Source organism: Pezoporus wallicus, unplaced genomic scaffold, assembly GCF_028554395.1.
Source record: "Pezoporus wallicus isolate ANWC-B61680 ecotype Strahan unplaced genomic scaffold, APGP_CSIRO_Pwel_v1 contig_1181, whole genome shotgun sequence".
Lineage (NCBI taxonomy): Eukaryota > Metazoa > Chordata > Aves > Psittaciformes > Psittacidae > Pezoporus > Pezoporus wallicus.
The window spans coordinates 6274908-6296397 of record NW_026641428.1 but is presented as its reverse complement, the minus strand read 5'-3'; the positions used below and the strand labels follow the sequence as shown (position 1 = coordinate 6296397).

Below are 21490 nucleotides of genomic sequence, written 5' to 3'. Positions count from 1 at the left end.
TATAGGCTGGGACACTGGAGAGGAACTGGGGAAAGAAGGATTGTTTGAAACAAACTTTCTGTGTGATAATAGCTGAATTATGTTTTTTTAGTTATGAATATATCAAAATTTGGTCATAGTTTATTCTGAATCAAGAGAAGGAGCCCAGCAAACAACAGCTGACTGCATCCATTCACCTTGCCATGATAAGAGATGGGAGGGTAGGAAGAAATTATAAAGACCATTTTAAAGACTAAACTTTGCACATCTTTCTACTGTGTGTTTTTTTTACCCAATTTGCAAATGCAGTGATTGGCAGTAGCAAGGGCTGAATTCAGTTTCTAGAAACCTTTCTGAAATATTCACACAATATTTCTTGGTTGCTAGCTGAAAAATCCAGGCAAAGTGTGCTGATACATTTTGGAGCTTGCTTTTCTGCTCTAAAATAAAACAATTTGGCCTCTATTTAAATGATCTTCCATGTAAAAGAATTTTCCTTTCCTATTTCATGCTAAATAACATACTTTGTTACTTTGTCACTAACATGGAAGGCTCAACTACCAGTAAACAGCATAGGCGTCCTGCATGTCACCGGCCTTACGTAAGTGCACCTGGACACTACTGAGGTGGCTTTGCTGAAGTATTTAGAATAGTAATAAATAGCTGCTAACCTTAATGAGTAATTAGCTGGCTACCTAGGCCCTCCCACAGACTGGAATGCTTTTTTCCTTATGGTTCATGTCTTCTTGCTGTGTTCCTGTTCTCCTTCCCTCCTCTTCCCATCTGTTGTTGTTGTCAGCTCTGTTTTCTTTTGGCTAGAGTACCTAATTTATCTTTGGCAATTCAGTTTGCTGCAGTCTTTCTCCTGCTCATGTAAGTTCAGCACTTCTCAGAGGAATATTTTCTGCTTGGCTGGTGTGGTGAACTTCTAGGTAACTTGTCCAAGAGCTGTCTGTGCTCAGTGTATGTAACTCATGTTCATTTTTTGCCATGTCCTATACCTCTAACTCCTGCTGCACCACAAAGATCTGCTGTAATCTGATGCGCTGTAGAGCCTTTGGGCTTGCAGTTGAGGCGCTCTGGAGCTCAAAAGATCTGGGCTCACTTCTTGCCTTCACATATGACTTGACTGAGGCTATTAAGTTCTCCATGCCTCGTTTCCCCGTTAGAGAGGGTATGTTCTTTCCCGTATTGTCTCACATGCCTGTTCAGTATAAAAGTCTAGGATCTCTTAAAAATGGCCCACCCAAACTGAAAGTTGTACCCCATCTCTTAGACTGCCCCCAGTCACAACTCCTGAGAGGGAGTCTGTGTTGTACTATACTATTTTTATGGTGTATAATGTCTGTATGCTCTGAAACTTTTAGGCACTGTTGGAGTTGAGTTAGGAAAAACTCAAATTGCCATGCAATCAGTTTATAATTGTGTATACTTGTACATCGCAAACATTGCACTGTCCTCCCCTGTTCCATCCCCTGTCAAAAGGATACGTATCTCTTCTGTCTTCTGCAGGTTCTATTGGAATGCCTTTTTACTCTATTGCTTTTAGAAAATGCTAGATAGAAATATATCTTCAGGTTACTCCTTTTGGTTGGCCTCTTCTTCCATATGCTTTTGAAATACACATCTATAAATCTTTGTGCTTGGAGAAACAATTTATTTTTCCTGATCTTCATCAATAAGCTAAAAAAGTCCTTCAGCTTTATAAATATGCTTCCAAAATAACAGCCTCATTGTTGTTTAATCTCATAATTGTTTTTATCAAAACATTTACGAATTATTCAAACTCTAAAACCACTGACAGCAGTAAATGTTACCTGGCCTGGTTTTCCTGTTCCTTCTCCCTCTTTTATACTTGGTGGACCTCAGCTGATTTAAGCATTGTTCTTCCTGATTTGATAGGTGCTGGGTGTCTTTTACAGCTAGAGATGAGTAAAAGAACTTTAACAGTTTCTGTAATAAATTGACATCTGCCCCACCTACTGCTGCACTTGCATGAAGGAACAAATTGCATTCTGGAAAAACAGAATATAATAACACAAAAGCTATCAATCCTTATTGATGAGCTGTTAGTAGCCCTCAGAATCCTAACAGTGCATATTGCATATGCAGGAACCATTTCATTTTGCATTATTATGCTTGTTTATTGTTAAGGAATGCAGCTTTTAGAGAACAGGATGAGTATATTGGTGAATCTCACTGTTTACAAAAAAGTGGTGAGTAATTACTGGAAGATCAGAGGTAGAATACACTGATAAAACAAATTAAGCATCAAACTGTGTAATAGCTTTAAGTAAATTAAGTAAACCTTTATTGTAAATTTGGGATTAACAGTGGCTTAAGGCAAATCAGGTTTGACAAAATCTCTCTGGAAAAGAAATCTTCCTGTAGTTATTTTTAATCTAAGGCTTTTTTTTTTTTTTTTTTGTATATATAAACTTTGAGACCTTGAATAACATATAGAGTGTACATAAATAATCAAAACCAAAACAGGAGCAACAACAAAAACAATGTTTGTCCACTCTGCTCTCCAAAAACCCTTTTTGCACTTGCAAAGCTATTTTATAGGGAAAATTTCTTAGGGTTTTCTCTTGATGTCTTCCACTCAGATTTCCTTGACATACTGTATTAAAATATGCATATTGTCTTCGTAAGATAAATTAAGAGAAAGTTGCTTTTAGTGTGAGAAAACCTTTAGAAGCAAAAAAATAAATGTGACAGTCATGAGTAACTTTTGAACTAAAAGAGGGTAGACTTAGACTTGATATAAGAAATACATTTTTTAGAATGAGGGAGGTGACTCACTGGAACAGGTTGACCAGAGAGGCTAAGATGCTCCATCCTTGGAAACATTCGAGGTCAAATTGGATAGGGCTCTGCGCAATCTGATCTAGTTGAAGATGTCCCTGCTCATTGCAGGCAGATTGGACTCGATGGCCTTTAAATGTCCCTTCCAACCCAAACTGTTCTATGTTTCTATGTCTCTGTGAACTTAAACCCTTGTAGGAAAAGCTGCTGTAAGTGAGACAAAAAATGTGCATGTTTGAGCATTATGCTATGTCGGTTCTCTCCATAGTGTGAGTTATTGCAGTGGAATTTCTGTTACAAATCTAACGTTCTACTTCCAAATTTGCCAGACAAACAATGTCATATATGACCTAGAATGAAAATGTTGTACATAGGCAGAGTAAAACTTGTGCACACATTTTGAAGTTTGCTGAGCAGACACTGATGAGGGTTGATAGCTTAGAAGAATTAAAATACAGTTCTGATTTAAAGTAATACAAAAGCTGTCAGTAGCATGAAGTCACATTGCAAAATTTACTCTTGGAGAGCATTTCTTCAAATTTTTTGGTAAAGAAATGTAACTGTTTGCTTAGTATCAGACTGTGAAAGTTACTAACATTCTTGTTAGTAACATTTCCAGAAGGTGTTTATTCCAGGCATGTTGTCATTGCTTTCCAAATACTGCTTTCATTTAAAGAGAAGATCAGGCTTTTTTCCCCATGTATATATAGACTTCATATATGTCTTAATCACTAACTACAGTGAGTATTTTCCCAGGAAGCATGGAGGTTTCATCATGTAGAAAAAGCAGTAAAACGTTGTCCAAACCATTGGTATTGTTTCTGATTCAATCACCGAATCAATTCCAGGGAATCATAGAATCACAGAATAGTTAGGGTTGGAAAGGACCTTAAGATCATCTAGTTCCACCCCCCCTGCCATGGGCAGGGAGACCTCACACTAAACCATCTCACCCAAGGCTTCGTCCAACCTGGCCTTGACCACTGCCAGGGATGGAGCATTCACAACCTCCCTGGGCAACCCATTCCAGTGCCTCACTACCCTAACAGGAAAGAATTTCCTCCTTATATCTGATCTAAACTTCCCCTGTTTAAGTTTTAACCCGTTACCCCTTGTCCTATCACTACAGTCCCTAATAAATAGTCCCTCCCTAGCATCCCTATAGGCCCCCTTCAGATACTGGAAGGCTGCTATGAGGTCTCCACGCAGCCTTCATAGAAAGTTTAAATGGAATAGGCCATGCAAGCACATTATTTGCATGTAATGTGTATGTAAGAAGAGGTAATACATTTGTACAAGAGCTTTTTTTTCAGAACCAAACACATTCTTTTCAAATGATCTATCACTGATCAAGAACATTAAAAGTGATCTTAAGTGTTAAGTGATCTTACTGCATATTAATGATCAGTTGACATTTATTCAGAGTTTTAGATGGTGAAAAGTCAGCTATTTAAAGCTGTTTCAAAGTAAAATAAGACATTGAGACAATGTCTTATTTTGTTGGATTTATTCCTTTGTTAGATTTATTTGTGAAACACACCATCACAGGTACCAAAGTCTGATAACACTTTCAGTCTTCATTGTTTTCAGCAGCTGTTACCTACTGCAGATACCCTAGAGCAGTTGTCTCTCACTTGTGTTGTCCCTTACAGAGCTCATAATCCACAGGAAGGTGCCATTGCTCTCATCCTTGCAAGCATCCAGCTGCTTGCAGCATGCTATTTGAAGAGCACTGTTTCCCTCTTGGACAACAAAGTGTGAACAGTGATGCAGGTAAACAGTCTTCAGTCTCAGTTGAGAGACTGCTGGGAAACTGTTGTTACTGATACAGCACCAGCCCCAAGTTTTTTTTTGCTTGAACCTGATTAGACAGTGAATTGACCGTTGTGTCTGCATTGGCATGGGGTACACACAACCAGCAGTTCCAGCTCTGGGATTTGTTTTCTGTTCCAAAGGATGCCACACTTTTTCCATGCTAAATTAAACTATCACATATTCAGCCACAGCATGGGTCTGATCTGGTTTTAGGGTTTTATACCTAATCAGTGTTCATCAAGCACCTGTTAGCCAGCCAGTCATCCTGCCCATCCAGATGACACAGGAACACTATCTATAGTGACTGTACTCTGCCACCTTTCCCATGCATATCAGAAAATGAGGATTTTTTTTGTTTCCACTTGTATAAAATGCACCTTTACTTTCAATCCCTAAAGCATTTGATTTCATGTATGCATGTTGTGTTCTTGTAAACTACTGCTAAGGTTTTGGAAATGATGATAATTGTCAACCAGGTACTCTAGGAAGATGGCAAGTTCCATAATTCCTTGGCCGTCCTAAGAAATGTTGCCATTAAATAATAATAAGAAGAAACAAACACCAAAATGAGCTGCTCTCAGGAGCTGGAGACCTTCAGGGATAACTGTGTGGAAGAGGTTTTGGCTGCATGTAAGACTTGTGGTTCTTGGACAATGAAATGCGCCAAAAGAGCGTCTGTGGAATAATTTGTTTTCTCTCACCTGAACACAGCATGATTAGGAGACATTCCCGATTGCAAGATTGCTTGTATTTCTGTCACTTCTTATAGAGTGTCAAGACTCTGGTCTTCAGGGTTGGTTGAGAGTTTTCAGAAGCTAGAGCTGAAATTCTGGCACCTAATTTTTAGTTGAATTTCTACCTTCTGGCCACAAAGTACGTTAAGATGCTTTATCTCTGAGGCAAGAGTAAGTCCAAGTGACTTTCACACTCATGTAAAGAACTTAAAATTTCTCAGTTCAGTGTATGAAGTTGCTTGAAACTTAACAAGGACATGAGTAGCCCCAAAGGGTGCTAACTTTGTGTTCTGGTTGCAGCTGCACATTTTAAGTAATGTTTTTGTCTGGATACTCTTCTCATCATAAAATATGCTGTAAAAGAGGTGAATAACTACTGTACAATTCTGTATGTGGACTTTAAAATCCATCTTAGATGGTAAGAAAGTGAGGACGGGCTCTTGGTCCTTCACTTCTTTCTTTTGTTTCATCAGTGAATGCCGCATACAGAGTAGGTGGCTGAGTCTGAAGCCTGTCTTTCTCATGCTATACCTAATTCAACTCCTCAATCCTTTATTACTAGCCACATTTGCTCTACCACTTAATACGCTTTCCCACGTTGTTATCCACTCTGCCCTACTGGCACCCAAAGGGACTTGACAGAGTGATTGCTTTTCAGACAACTTTGAATAAAAGAAGTCTTTTATCTGTAGTCGGGCTGCTTGCAAACAAATGCACAGTGGACACAATGAGACTATTTGACATGTCAGAGGTCCATTTCTTTTGCTTGGAAAAACATCTAACGTTCGCCTGTTTAAACCAAAAGAGAACATACATTAACTGTATCCTGCTTTCTATTTCTTAAACAAAAAACAGCTGGTATTAGCACTTGCCTTAGGAAGATACCATCAGGAAGCTGAAATACAAAATCTTGGCTCTACTTAGTTGCCACGGTGATGTATAATTAACCAGGCTGCAGCAATGTTATTGAAAGTAAGCATAAGGAAATATTCTTGCTTATGGAAAAATTTAAACTGTAGTTTTAAGTAAGACTGAAGGGACTGAAGGTTGAAATTTAATTGATCGTTTGCAATTGAATGTTTATGTTTGCATTTATATTATAATTTGATCAAAATAGTATCATTGTGTAGTCAGTAAAGTAAATGAGTTTGAAAGAAGACAGGATTCTGAGACATAGATGCTACAGACTTTGTAAGAGATTGATGCTTCATTGATTTGTTGGAGATTTGTGGGGTTTTTTTCCTCCTTGTTGCTAATAGGATTCTGTTTGGAAAACAATGCAATTCCCCACACCGTATCCAATAAAAAAAGAATAGAGGGAAAAATTTTGATTTGGAACAAATGGGAATCAGGTGAAGGTAGACCCATTCAATATTATCCTTTTGCAGCTGATACACAAGCACCTTTTCCAAGTGGTTATCACACTGATGCAGCGTAACTTCTTTGTTTAAATACCTTTCTTTAATTGGTAATAGGTAGATTTCCCATATGTAGTTTAAACCAAGAAAGTTGAATGAACCTTTGAATGCCAAAAGAAATTGATGTGCAGTTCCCCAGATATGTACAGGAGAATGTTTCAATATGTCTGTGAGGTTTATGAGAGAGGTGGCGGGATGCTGTTGAAGAATTAAACCTGTGGAACGTTGTCTGTGAGATACTCATGCTGAAATGTGGGTCAGGAGCAGTCAGATAAAGATTATGTACTTCTGGAAATCCTATTCCTTGTAGTATCTCTCAAATACTTGCTTTATCTACAGCAGTCTGAACAAATGTGCAGCATAGGGGCTGCTCAGTAAAGCATAGCTGGGTAGAACCATGCACCTACTGACCCTGATGGGAAGAGGTTTAGTACTTTAAAAACTTGTTCTTTGCATTTGGCCATCTTGCTCCTCAGAACTTTGTTTTAGACTCTGAAGGATGTTACTAAAATCAAGACACCATGTGTACTGACTAATAGGCCCTGAGAAGCTTTTCTGTGCCTTATCTTCTCTTGATAAGATTAGTGTAATACTTTCTCTTCTAGAAAGCTAAGAGCAATAAGTCACCTTCAGCTTGTTCAAAACTCTGCTATAAGTACTGTCGGAGAGTTTGTTACTGATTAGAGCAGCAGTTCCCCTGCTACATCTCTTAATAAAAATTACTTTATTGCATATTGTCATTTAAGGCCCATTGTTCTTCACCTTCAAACTTATTTGGCTCTCCTGCAAATTTTAATGTCACAGGGCTTGTGTGTACTCTATGTGCTTCATTCCCACTGGCTTGAGCAGAAGACAGTGAAGGTTGATCACTTTGGCACTGCAAAGTGCTGGGCACTCTTTGTTCATGTTGACTTCTGTGATAGCTGAGAATATGCAAGGAGCACATCTCATGGTTGAAGCTTGTTTGCCACATACTACGCTGAATAGAGCAATGCTCTCAAGAATGAGCCTAAATATGTTCCTGCCCCTTCTGCTGTAACTTAGGACATTATCTTTCTACTTTCTGAATGATGTGTATTCACTGAGAACTGCATCTTGGGATGAAATAAGTATTCGGTAAAAATGTATTTCTTTATGTCGTGTTGTAATTTCTTGCTTTTCAGTTTGATTCAGTGAACTTATAGTTTATGTGGCATAAAAATATGCACAGAAGTAACATTTAATTTCTAGTAAAATGCCTAGGTAGTTCCTACCCGTGTCCTCTTTTCTTACTGAACAAGACGCAGATTCCTGAGAGCCCCCTGACATTCAGTGTCACATAAAAATAGCAGCTTCTGAAGTTACAGTCACTGTCAGATTATTGATAGGGGCATGGGAAGGTTTGGCATTTTGATTCAGAACACAAGAAAAAAAAACACACATCGCAGAACAAGTGGGTTTGCCCATATTTACAAGAAGAGTGCAATATTTCACCTGAGGCAAAGTCTAAAATGATGATTCCCCTTGTTTGGCAAGGTCCCACCAGAAAGGAGCCACTTCAGCAAAAGCACCAATATTTACTTTGCTCCTTAACATCTCCTATGAAGCATTTGATTGTAAAATGAAAGCAATCCATGGTTTCAAATCAGTTTTTTAATATTTATTTGGGAGATCTGACCTCCCAAGGGGGCCAGTACCCCAAGCAGCCACCCTTCCTGCTGTCTGACCAAGGAATGACACTGGAGTGAGCTGTCAAAACAGCTTCTTGCCTCCATCTTCTCTGAAGGAAACGCGTTGGCTGTTGCCAAGCGCAAACACTAGTGTACTTTCACACATTTAGATTGCTTTTCAGCAGAAAATTGTTGCACATTCTAAGTACAGTTTTTTGAAAATATGCTAATATTCAGGTAAAACTGGTGTTCTTTTGGTTGCTAAGAGCCTGTGCTGAAATCCTATTCCACCCCGACTGCAGAGTGGTTAGCGTCAGGTAGCTTTCACGTTATATATCCTATACGTTACAAAGATTTGCTTGAAGCTCAGGACTTAACAAGCATAAAACAGAAGGACTTTTGTACAAAGCTTGAAGAGTTAGTCCTTGGCCTTTGGCCAGGAATAAAGAATGCTTGCCCTTGTGCCATTTTGTCCTGTGCTGCTCCAGTTCTGGCAGCGGTTCTGCTTCAGTGTAATTGTTGGCACTGCAGCTCAGCTGAACCCTGAATGGCCTCTTCCTGCAAGCAAGCAGGGGTGCAGAAGGCCGAGACAGCATCAAAACTCTGCATTGATCAACTGTAATAGAAGAGGACTCTATTATGAGAACTCTTCATATCAAAGCCAAGCAAATTGACTATGGTGATGCAGTAGTAAAGTGCTAAATAAAGCCATAAAGAGTGTGAAGTAATTTTCAGTTTTTCCATGGGATAATGGAAAGGCTAAAAGAATAAGAGAACAAACAGCTCCTTCTGGGACAGACACTGTTTTGGCTGTCTATCTGCAGTCGTTGATCTCTCCTTCCTATCTGTGCTAAGTAGTAGTTGAGTTTTTCATTCTCAACTGGAGCAGACACAGAGCATAGTCACAGCTTGAAGTGATAAAGTGTTTTTTATTGTTTGCAAAGGCTTGCTTACTCTTCTTTATTCTGCTTACTGTTCTTTAAAAAAAACAACTTTCCCATTTCATTGAGGCAGATTTGGAAGTCAAACCAGAAACTTCAGACTCTACTACGATGGAAAGCACTTTGTTGGGGAGAAACGTTTTGAGTCCATCCATGACCTGGTGACAGATGGATTGATTACTCTTTATATTGAAACGAAAGCAGCTGAATACATTGCCAAGATGACAATAAATCCTATTTATGAACACGTAGGATATACAACTTTAAACAGAGAGCCAGCACACAAAAAACATATGCCAAGCCTGAGAGATGAACATGATGGCAAAGAGTCTACAGGAGAGGATGAGGTAGCAGAAAAGAGGGTAAGCAATTGTTAACCAACGCTCTTTTTTTCTGTTAGACTTTTTATTTTGTACTTTTAACCCTCCCCCATCTACTATAAAGTGTTAAAGGTATCTGTAGATATTTAGTCTACCTATTTATTTCCAGTATTGCATTAATAGTGATATTTAAACTGTTTATAGATTTTTTATGGTAATTTTTGCATATTGCAAATTTAAATGTTTTGAAGGTTAGTTATTTATTATTGTGAAGTTCCTTTTTCAGGTATTTTCACAATTATAGATGTTACCATTAAGCCACTTCTTTATTTCAAACAGGCTAAAAATACTTCATCTCAAAATTATTTACAGTGTATGAGAAAACTGCCCCCTTGGTCAAAAATTACGTTTCTTTATATATTCGTCATTCGCCAGACAAATGCATTCCACAATCTCCTCAGCAGTCTGCATACAATGACAGTAAAGTTGTCCACATTATAAATAAGCCTGTTCATTAAGTTGATAAAATGTTAAAACATTTCACTTGGCTGAGTTCAGCCTGTCAAAAGCTGACAGAGCTATTTTTGGCCTCAGCCAGACTTATGAAGAAGGATTGCTCTCTTCAGAAAGTTGCAGTATCAGCTGAGAACTAACTGCATCCTGGGTTATAAAAGAAAAACAAACAACAAAGAAATCTTAGAATGGGTGAACACAGAAATATTAAAGAGGTTGGGAATGTGTCAGGCAGACAAAAAAGCTTCATTTTTGCGACAAAGACTAAACTTAAAAACGTAATGTGAGTTCCATCATGTTAAACTAAATACTTTTTTTATTGAAAAGTTGACATTTGAAGTCTTTTTAAAGTGTATTTTTACATGTGTGTAGGTGTTAATGCGTGTGTAATCGTCTGATATGCTCCTCTATTTCACAAACTTCAGAATGACGTTAGGAGTACCTAATATGCTTCTACTGCTTAGAAGAAATGCTAAGCTTAGTTAGGATCATCTGTTTGTCCTTCCAATCAGAAATATGCTTCTGATTTCAGTTTTTCTTGAGGAGGTGAAAGGTCTGACTGACAGTTGCCAACAAATACGACTGTTACAGTGAAACTAAGCTCCATAGAGAGTCCACGGAGAGAGGAAGCCCATAGCTTTGGTGCTTCAAATCCTTCTCCAGAGAGTTTGTCATCCTGCACTGAATTTGCTGAAAGATGAAGCACCCATCTTAGCTTAAAGTATGGGTCTTCACTGTTATCAGATCTTTTTGAGAAAAGAAATACTGGTGGGGATATTGAAGATTTCGGTTTAATTTTCAAGTCATTATCGAGTTGGGATTACTATCCGTGGCTTCATGGGGAAGGCACAATGTCATCTTTTTTACTGTGGGGAGGCACAGAGATGACATCTTTGCTGCCTTTACGCTCTCAGGGTCTTTGCTGGAAGATGACACAGCGAGTCCCAAGTGCTGCTTCACCTAGCAAATCTCGAAGGAAAATAAGGCATTCAACCCCATGACCAACACCCATTACAGTATCAACCACAGCATTTGGAACAAGCCCCAGTATCCAGCTAAGGCCTGCCAAATCCTTTTTCCCTCCTCTGTAAGTCACAGGATGTGGGAAACAAGGGAAAGGGGAGAGATGGTGGTGGTCTCACCAAACCTCAGAGCAGGTGGTGGATATGTGCAGCGTAAGGGTGAGTGTTGGGAAGAGGAGACCTTAGAGGGCTTTCCAGAGTCTGGGAGACTGAACTGCTTGCACAGCCACTAATGCTGTCACCTTGACAGCCTGGGAGAGCTGTTTCAAGTTCAATGGGGTGAACATGGCTGACTGGCTGGAGGACTGTGCAGGCAGGGGACTGAATCACATCTGGTGGCTGATTTTGCTAGCAATGAGGATACACAGGAGACATTACATCTTCACTCAATGGAATTCTCAATCTCATGTAGTTTATAAGATTTCTCTGGTAAAAATTATAATAATGAAATAAGAAAAATGTACGTATTATCTACTGGATTGTTCAGAAGGTAATTTTACCCTATTTGTGCAGGGTCTTGCTTCTTATTGATATTTACTTGATGACTTAATACTAATGTAGTATTTAACATATTACAAATCATTTAACCATGATATAAGGAAGTCTTCTTATAGGATATTTATAAATAGGTCAAGTAGCTTTTCTTCTTCTTTGGTGGGAGGGATGGCAGAGTGATTCTTGTTGTCCAATATAAAGACAATATCTCTGAATCAATACTGACAATTCTAAGAAAGAATGCAAAGAAAATTTTCCAAAATCCAATGAGAAAAAAGGATTGCAGCAAAATCTGTGTACTACAACATTAGCCCATTAGCCCCGTGGTGTGGGTGAATATTTCTGCAGGATACAGTATTTGGCAGTTAATGCAGCTTTATCAGTTTTATACTGTAGCTCCACAGCTTCTCTCTACACCACATGTTTTCTCCTCTGTAAAGGGAGGAAGAAGTCTGGGTCTTGAATGTTGATCATCCTGAGCCAAAATATATTCTCAGATTTGCAGACTCTGAGGCTGTTCAGATCCAAATCTAAACTTTGTGCCTATGACTGTTGCCCAACCTTGTGTGGGTGGCGAATGAAAGATAAACCCTTCATAAGATGGAGAGGAGAGACAGGCTCTGACTGGGGAGGAGCTGGTGGGAATGTGGTTTTGCTTTCTGCCGTAAAATTAAGTGGAGGAAATGGGGCAGCCAGAGAACACACCTCAAATCTGAAGATGAAATATTAACGGGCACTTCACCTAGCCTTAAATTGGTGTGGGGCAGTAGCAGGTAACACCACAGATTTGTGTTACAGGCCTCCCAGCATGCACTAATAATGCTTTATTTGTTCCCTACTCTTTTCAGTGGTTAATTTATAGAAGAATTCAGCATGTGCTGGGTGACTTGTCATATGCAATACATTAAAAATGAGCCTTAGTAAAGGGGAAGGATTTAAAGACGCTAAAAGATGAAAAGACAAAAATTATGCAATCATTAGATAAGGGTTGTAGGACACAAATCACAGTACCCTTGAGTCCTGAAAGAGACCATATTGTGGTGGAAGATGAGGTTTTTATTAGCAAAAGCATGAGAATATAATCCACTGCACAGCATGTGCTTCACTGATTATAAGAAGGAATATAACTGCTTACCATTTACAAGTATATATTAAAAATTAAAATTCCTGTTTAATGATTTATGATTTTCATAACCTATGAAAGAATTGATAGAGATAACTGGAGGAGCGGAGACTGAAAACAGGAGAGTGCTTGTTATGCTTGAATGCTCTGAACAGATATTTTAGCTGCTGTGTTTAAAAAGGTAACGCTGGTTCCCCAAACAGTCTGCAGATTGTTCAGAACACAATTGTGCAGTCGTCGTTGTCTGTGTTTTAAGAGAGGGCTAAGGTTCATTTGAAAGAGGCGCTTCCCATGTGGATTCACTCTGTATGGCCTAGCGTGGAAATGGAAATAATACCCAGTATCACAAGATTTGCTGTTCTTCCTGTGCCTTGAATACTGATGGATCTGTGAACATTCTCCACTCTCAAAGGTAATTATGGCCTTGGAGCAGATTATTTGATTCAGTTAAATACCTTATAAAACTGGTAGCTCTCAGAAGTTAATAAATCCCTAGATACATATATCAAAGTCCTTGAAAGCCCTGCAAAATGTGATATTTTTATTTTGACATGCTTTTGAGATATTAATGTAAAAATTTGTATGAGCAATTTATTTGAGATTTAGTGTTTGTTATGAGAAAATGAAATAATTAGTTATGTGTTATCGCATGTTTCGGAATGAAATGCTGAGGTTAATGGTAGGATAGGAACTGAGTCACTTTTATTCATGCTTACTTTGGCGATAAATGCTTCAAAAAACTTCAGTGGCTGGAAATCAGTTAAAGACCCCTTCCAGACAAACAGCTCAGTTCCTACAGATGGAAAGAATTGAGAGTTTTGTGGCAGCAGTCACCCTATAAAAGCACTCTTCCGTTCTATTTTTAATGACCTCGGTGGCGATACCATTTTTTTCCTCCACAGTGATGAAGGCTGACTGCCTGCAATCCTGTGCCAGGAGATCTGGAAATGTAAACCTGTGTCATTTTAGTAGGAAGCATGTTTTTAAGCCTGCCTCCGAAGATAATTCAGATCAAAAAGTTAATTGCAATCTCTGTGTACATTTCTAATGGATTCATAACAGCCTCCACATACAAAATCAAGGGTCATACTTACGGGTGTTTGCAGAGGGACCAGTGTCACTTTCCAACCTTGAACTGGCACTGATATTTTCATTAATGACACGACTACTGTTCTACTTCTGCTCTCAGTCAAATCTGTTAGTAAGATCTGCTTAAAACCTTCCTTTACTAAGGTTTATTTTATCTTTAGTGAAAGGACATTGGAAAATGTAGCTGAAGAACTTACATTTGTCTATCAGTGGAGCATAAGTCCCCTTAGCAAGGTCTGTGATGGAGGAAGACAGCTTTAAACAGCACTACTTGATGCCCAGCAGTGCCAATGCTGGAACTGACAGGAACTAAAAAGTAGTCTTAATAATCAGGGAGGAAAGTGTGCTTTGAAGCAATCTTGATGATGGATTTTTTTTTAAATATTTCCATTTACATGAATTAACTTAATTTCATGAGAAAAGACGGGTGTGTAATGTATTAAGCCGTATCTACAACAAGGGTAGTGACAAAGCAATAATGTTCTTAAAAGAACAACTAATAAATGCGTACCTTAAAGTAAGTTTAAAGAGGCAGGAGATGGAGCACTGAAGAATCCCATGAGTTAACTTGAGGAGATTGTCAACCCTTTTCTCACAAATGTTCCTTTCCAGTCCCTGCGCGGGTGTCCATGACAATCACTCTGTAAGTTTAATGTAATTTATAAATAAAACATAACTCTGGAAGGCAAAAACTTCTATTTATTTCTTCTGGGTTTAGCCCATCTTTCAGCAGAGACTTCAAACCACAGACAATTTTGTCAATACCAAGAAAGTTTTTAGCAGGATGTAATACAAGCCTATTTTTTAGGTAGCTACTCCAGCACACTGGCAACATCATACTCTGCAGTGATTGACCCAGCCTCACTCTTCCTCATCTTCCCCTTCTGTGCGTTAGCATTTATGGTGGTATGGATCTAGTGCCATATGTCATTATATATGGCATATACAGTTCAAACTAAGGCTGCAAATGGTTATGATGCCTCTTTATGAGCATAGCTGTTTTTAACTGTTTATTAAGACCCAAGAAAGGAGAACGTGCTGTCCAGCGTGCAGACATCAGCACAAAGAAAATTCTTTTCTCAACTGCAGGGTGCTTTTTCAGACTCATAATCACCAAAAGTAACCTAAGTCCTTATTTATGTTCAATGTGCCAATAAAATTGATACACTAAAAAGGTTGTATAAAATGATCTTGCTTTAAGATTGAGAGCTTGCAAATGAAGCATAAACTTTGCTAATTTAATCCCCAGGTCACAGATTATCTAGTTTCTCTCTTACCAGTATCTCATGCTTTTAAAGGATAAATTAGCAAGCTAGGATTGTTTCTTAAGGGTCTCTAACTGGACCTGTAGCTCAGCTCCAGTGCTAAAGATGGTTCCTTAGCTCTTTTGGTTTTTCCAGGGAAAATTCCTTCTTCTTTCCTTGCCAGCTCTGGTCAATGCTCAGCTGTGCTCTACTAGTTCCCATAGGTTACAAATGTCATCCCAGCTGATTCCAGTTAGCCTCACAGGACCTTGCCTGTCTGCCTCTGTGCGTGCTTGTGCTTTCAAAGCACATTAATGTAATGCTTACACAATGTGTGGTGTGTGGGATTAATGTGAAGTGAAAGTCATGTGCTTATGTTGGTAACCTGATCGCTGGTCTAGTGTTATAAAATTCAAAACAAATAAGGCTCCACAACCTTCTGACAGTGAGGAGTATCTTAGGTCAGGTTGCATTTCAAATGCACACCATGCCTCCCATCAAGATGCTACTTCTGCAGAGGGGCTTCATCCCTTTCGCAGGTAAGCACAGTTGAGAATCAGCATCCTGCTTCAGCCTTTAGTCACAGAATCATAGAATGGTTTGGGTTGGAAAGGACCTTAAGATCATCCAGTTCCAACCCCTGCCATGGGCAGGGACACCTCACACTAAACCATGCCACCCAAGGCTCTGTCCAGCCTGGCCTTAAACACTGCCAGGGATGGAGCATCCACAGCCTCTCTGGGCAACCTGTTCCAGGGCCTCCCCACCCTCACAGTAAAGAACTTCCTCCTTATATCCAATCTAAACTTCCCCTGTTTAAGTTTTAACCCATTACCCCTTGTCCTATCACTACAGTCCCTAATGAAGAGTCCTTCTTTGGAGACCTTACAGGCCCCCTTCAGATACTGGAAGGCTGCTATGAGGTCTCCACGCAGCCTTTTCTTCTCCAGGCTGAATAGCCCCAACTTCCTCAGCCTGTCTTCATACAGGAGGTGCTCCAGTCCCCTGATCATCCTCGTGGCCCTCCTCTGGGCTTGTTCCAACAATTCCATGTCCTTTTTATGTTGAGGACACCAGAACTGCACACGATACTCCAAGTGAGGTCTCACGAGAGCAGAGTAGAGGGGCAGGATCACCTCCTTCAACCTGCAAAGGCATGAGTACAGATCATTTGTTTCCTCTCTGAGATGACTTTTCACATTACTTTTTGCTTTTTCACATACATGTGGCTCTTACGATCTGGCATGTGAGATATATACACAAAGATACAGTCTTCAGAAAGGCCAGTGCCTAATTACACTGAGACAGGCAGCTGCCATATGAAATCAGTGTACCCTCCCCCACACTCAGCAGACATGTGGGTAGAGTATGCCCTCAGTGCCTGATCAAGCTTTTGTAAAATGAGTAAATATAACTAACATAACTGCTACAAAGGCTGTAAAGCAGTGCAGTTGCTGTGCAACTAAATCTGAAGAGTACTGGTTGTGTTGTTACTGATAAAATGAAACTATTAGCAGTGAACAAGCTATTATTCTTTTCCTGTGTTTCTCCATATTGTGTGGTAAGTCAGTGTGAAGCCCTCACCAGCAGCTCTTTTTGGGGTTTCTAATGCTTATTGATTTGATCTGGTGACATTTTTAATGCCCTACAAATAGTACTGTATAGCCTTGACTTCTCTTAGCTGTACTGGCAGAAGTTTTCTTCCTTTTTAACTGGGGCAGACTAGCTCAAGAAGGATCACAGAGAGAGGAAGGAATCTCCCTTAGCTCTTGAAATGCCAAAGAAGATAACTTTCTTTGGGCACTCTTCAGGGGGGAGAAAGAGTTTTCCCATCTTAGTAAACCTTAGTTAGATAGGATTCAGAAATACATAAGTCCAGTTCAACTCCTGATGAGCAATGGGGAGCTGTCATGGCTTCAGCCCTAACACGCTGTAGGAGCCTGCTGCTTACCTTCCCTATGGGCCTACCTTCCCTGCTTAGGAATTCCAAAAAGGGTGCCTGGATGTACAGGGGGGAAGCCTCACAGCGATATGTAAAGGAAATTATAACCTTCTTTAGGGAAGAAAACAAACCCTGTGGTTTCCCTTGACTTTTTATGCCTTCTCACAACTGAATAACCCATGCAGTGGCCACAAAAAGGAGAAGGTGGTTCTTTCAGGGCAGTCTCTAAAGCAGGCGTGTGGTTGTCATTTGTTGCTTATGCAATGAATGTCCTGGACAACGAAGGACTTCAGTGGGTTGCTAGCTGGCAGCTCCCTCGTTTGTTGTTCTCTTTCTTTAGCTGTGTGAGGTTTGGGCCTTTTTTTTTTAACTCCTCCTCCCATCTGGCATCTCCTAATTATTTTCTATTACTAATCACTTCTACAGGAAACAGACTGGACTGTTGAATTAAGAGCCCTATAAAAGGATAATTTTGTTATTTACAAGTTTCTTACCTCCCTTAGACTTTATAATGTGACACTGTATAGCTGGTGATAATCACCTTGGGCTACGATTGTGTCTAATCTCATAAACCAGGCAGGGTCAGGTCTGGTCAGCAGTTGAACATGAGAGGCCCAAGATAAAGCTGGGGCTTTGGGAAGTGGGGTTGGTAGCACCTTTGGCTGTGAACTAATATCCAACATATCTTGTGTTTTATACCCTCTGTACTTTGTGTAGCGTGTGTAAATCTGTGCTGAGAGTCTGACTACCAGAGATTTTCTCCTCTTGCCTCTAGTATTATTCATAAAAGCTCCTTTTTTGCCTTACCATTTGCAGTGGGGCCATGTGGTGGGTTTTGTTTAGACGAGAAGGGCAGAGGCATTTTAGATTGGTCACTGTTTACATGCTCACAAGTACAAATACATGTCATTTGGCTTCTGTACAAAGAAGGAAAGGACACGAAGCTGTGGCGGTCTGGTGTGCTGCCCCCCATTTGGTTAAAGAATCCCCTAACAGGCAGGCACATCTGCTCCACTAATAATTGCCCATTCATAAGAGGTTACTGAACCCTTAAGACCCATAAAAAGTTAAATGCTTGTTTTAGAAGTGGTAGCAGAAACAGAAATAGAGGTTCCTATATGAAGTATTAGGCTGTGAAAGAAAAAACCCCAACCATTTATCCTATGGTTGATGCTGCAGAAGCTGATCTGTTCTAGCCCTTGTTTCTTTCCTTTTAATCTTTCACAAGAAAATAAGATATTTTCAGATAGAACTTCTCATACTTAGTCCCTAGCTGAATGTTTTTCTTTTTTGCATTTGAACAAAGTAAGGAGAGCAGGTTTGTTACTGAGCTCAATAAACCGCTTGCTCTTATTACTTCAAACCTGTCACACTCGTCATCAGCGAAGACAGCAACTCTTGACAGTTTTGCAAAGTCTTCTTTTGATCATTAACTTTTAGAACATTAAACTTTTCCATATTTAACCTTTTTTTTCTGCATGGCATCAGCAGTTAGAAACAGTGTTGCTTCTGGCATTCACTGTTCCTACAGTCCTAATGTTTAAGCAAGGCAAGAATCATCATGCTGAAAAATCTTGATTCTCAAATGATGAACAGTGGTTGTTCTAATCCCTGTCATCTTAGTATTAATATTCCCTGCATCCATACAACTTCTGAGATAACTACAGGATGATGTGTTTCTAATAGTGAAGTTCATATTGTAATGTATTTAGGCAATATTGCTTTTTAGTGGGGATTATTGCATTTGGTGAGAGCTAAGGCATTTTGAAATAGTTTGCCTAACGAATATTAGAGCTAGTATCACAAAGTGTCAAGTCCTCTATTAAACCTTAGTCATATGTGTATGTGATTTAGTAATTGTTTTTTAATGATTTCCAACTTGTTAAGTAGATTCGTAGCACTTAGAGGCAGGCAGCTTTTCCCCTTCCTGATAGCAGAGTAGAGGAATACCGTGGAAATACAAATCCTGTATTCCCAATTTCCATTTTGCATGTAATGATGAAACGTTTTAAAAGCTCTATGGTTTATATCATGTATCAAATAGTTTATTGGCTGAAGATTTCTGATGCTTTTACGTTGCTGGAAAAGTCTTGAGGCATTTGCCAAAGTTAATGTGATAGTGAATTACATTTGCATTCTGGCATTTCTGTGAATTGACTGATGATTAGAGTAATGATGTGTTTAATACAAATGTACAAAAATTGCAGAAGTCATCCTGTGTTGTTACCTTTTACAGAATTTGAAGTGCTCAGTCTCTTAAGTGACAGCTTCTCATTCACTCTAGCCTCCAAATCCCTGCTAGCATTTGTCACAGCACTGCAGCCTGGTGCCTGGAAGCTGCCAGTCACCTTGGTCGCACTGAAGTTTGTAAGGCAGATTCACTGCTCAACAAATCGATAATGCTGGGAGCTTACTGGATAATTTTTTTTATGGGTTAATTCTCTGGGTTTTTTTTTTATTGTTGAAAATTTGAACAACCTCAGTGTTAGAAATCTGATGAGCAGTGTCACTTAAAGTGCTATTTGATGGTGGCAGTACAAATAAAATGTTGCCTTGTAGCATTAGTGCAGGTCAACATTTTGTTCATTGTCAATAATGTTATTCATTGCCAATGAATTTAAGAAATAGAACTATACCCCAAACTTAGTCTTTCAGCTTTTATGATCCCTATACTCAAAATAAAAGCTGCTGTCCGCAGATCATATGCTTCTGACGTCCCAAATATCAGATCTTTGAGTTACTGATTGGAACCTAGGACTAGTGTATTTCAACTGAAAACAGACATCAACTAAACATTATGTTGCAAGAAACTGCAGACTTGATGGTGAAAAAAAGCGAACAAAAAAACCAAAACCCCGAAAATCAAACCAAACAAAAGATGAAAAACAAACCCCAAAGTCCCTCCTGTGTAGCAGAAGCTGTATAACCTGTCTACATGCCAGTGCCTGCTTCTGCTCCAGAAGGTAAATAGTCTGTGTAGACCAAGTTTATGATGGGGAGTTGCTTTGCCAGCCCAATTTTGAATTATTCACAATTACTTAGTTTTCAAATCAAGACATTATTTAAATCTGCTTGAAAGATGCTGGGCTTGACCATTTGAGATGACAGTTTCTTGAGTGCCCTCTCAAGTAAGAACCTGTAACAATTATGGCTTTCTCCAGGGAAACGGGATGCTTCCTGCCCTTATATGAAAATTTTGATGACACAGGCATTTTTAAATGTTAATTAGGAAGCGTAGAGGGTATAAAAATAGGAGAGATGAACCATATGTGGAAAAGGAGAAATGAGAGAAATAGAATGCTGGTCAACAATTAAAATGAGCCTTTTCTGAGAATGTGATCATGGATTAGATTTTATGGATGGCAGTAAACTGGTAATTTGATAATAACTGGTAATTTGACTTTAGGAGCAGAATATAATTCCACTGCCAATTCCACTCTGGTCTCATTCATTGCAGGTTTCAAATCAGTCCTGATTTAAATAGAGATATATGCAAGGGTAGCAGGAGCCCACATGAGAGACTCATTTGAAGGATGATCAGCCTACCTCATTTTCCAAGTCTGCCTAATTGCATTGTATAAAATTAGTGTAGGCCCTGATCCACAGCAGTGGTGCAGCTATGCCCATGGACACACATGTACCTAGAAAACCAGTAATCAGGGTCTGCAAGGAGTGCTGATAGGCACTGGGGGTTACCCCATTCCGTAACTTTTCTGCAGTGAGGTGGTCTATAAGCAGGTTTCACCATTATAAACTTTGCAAGGATGCTGTATGTCCATGTCACAGCCCTAGTACTCCTTCAGGTTAAAAATGGATTTCACCTTGATTCATGGGGTTGAATCAAACAATAATTAAGGAAGGCTTTAGGAGACTTTACACTCTTAGTCTTATTTATGCTACGATTATGAACTAAAAGTATGTTTAAGAAAGAAACTGTGACAGCAGATGTATCATAGCAACATAGCTTAGGAAGGAAGGAGTGGATGGATTCAAAGTAGAGGATGTGCCAAAGGAGCAGGTGTAGTCTGAAATACAGAGTGCTTAGAAATTAATGAGCTGCAGTTTTCAATTATAACATACATTGAATTACTTTAAATTGAATTACTGCGTAGAACAAAAAAGACTAATATTAGGCTGCCAGACAAGACTAATGTGAAGTGAGTATTATATATCAGGTAAGAAAATATTAATGAGACATCAGAAGAAATTTCCATACCACTTGCCTATGTTATACCAGTAGCCAAATCTTCTATTCCATGAGGAATAAGTGGGAAAAAAACTAATAAATAGAATAATAGAAAGGCCTCGTGGATTACATGATTGTCATTATCTCTAAGTGTAAACATTTTCAGTTACAAAAAGATGTAGAGTTTTATTGTAAAAACTGCTTTTATTAAT

General features: G+C 39.1%; 1 protein-coding gene across 3 annotated transcripts in view; it reads left to right on the top strand.

Annotated features, from left to right (window-relative positions):
* The window catches only part of CHN1 (chimerin 1), a 103594-nt gene that overhangs the window by 40684 nt on the left and 41420 nt on the right, over positions 1 to 21490 (top strand). For all 3 annotated transcript variants that reach the window (XM_057423632.1, XM_057423631.1, XM_057423633.1), the window contains one exon: positions 9418 to 9706. In XM_057423632.1, coding sequence (XP_057279615.1) covers positions 9418 to 9706 — 289 coding nt within the window. The remainder of the gene's footprint in view (positions 1 to 9417; positions 9707 to 21490) is intronic.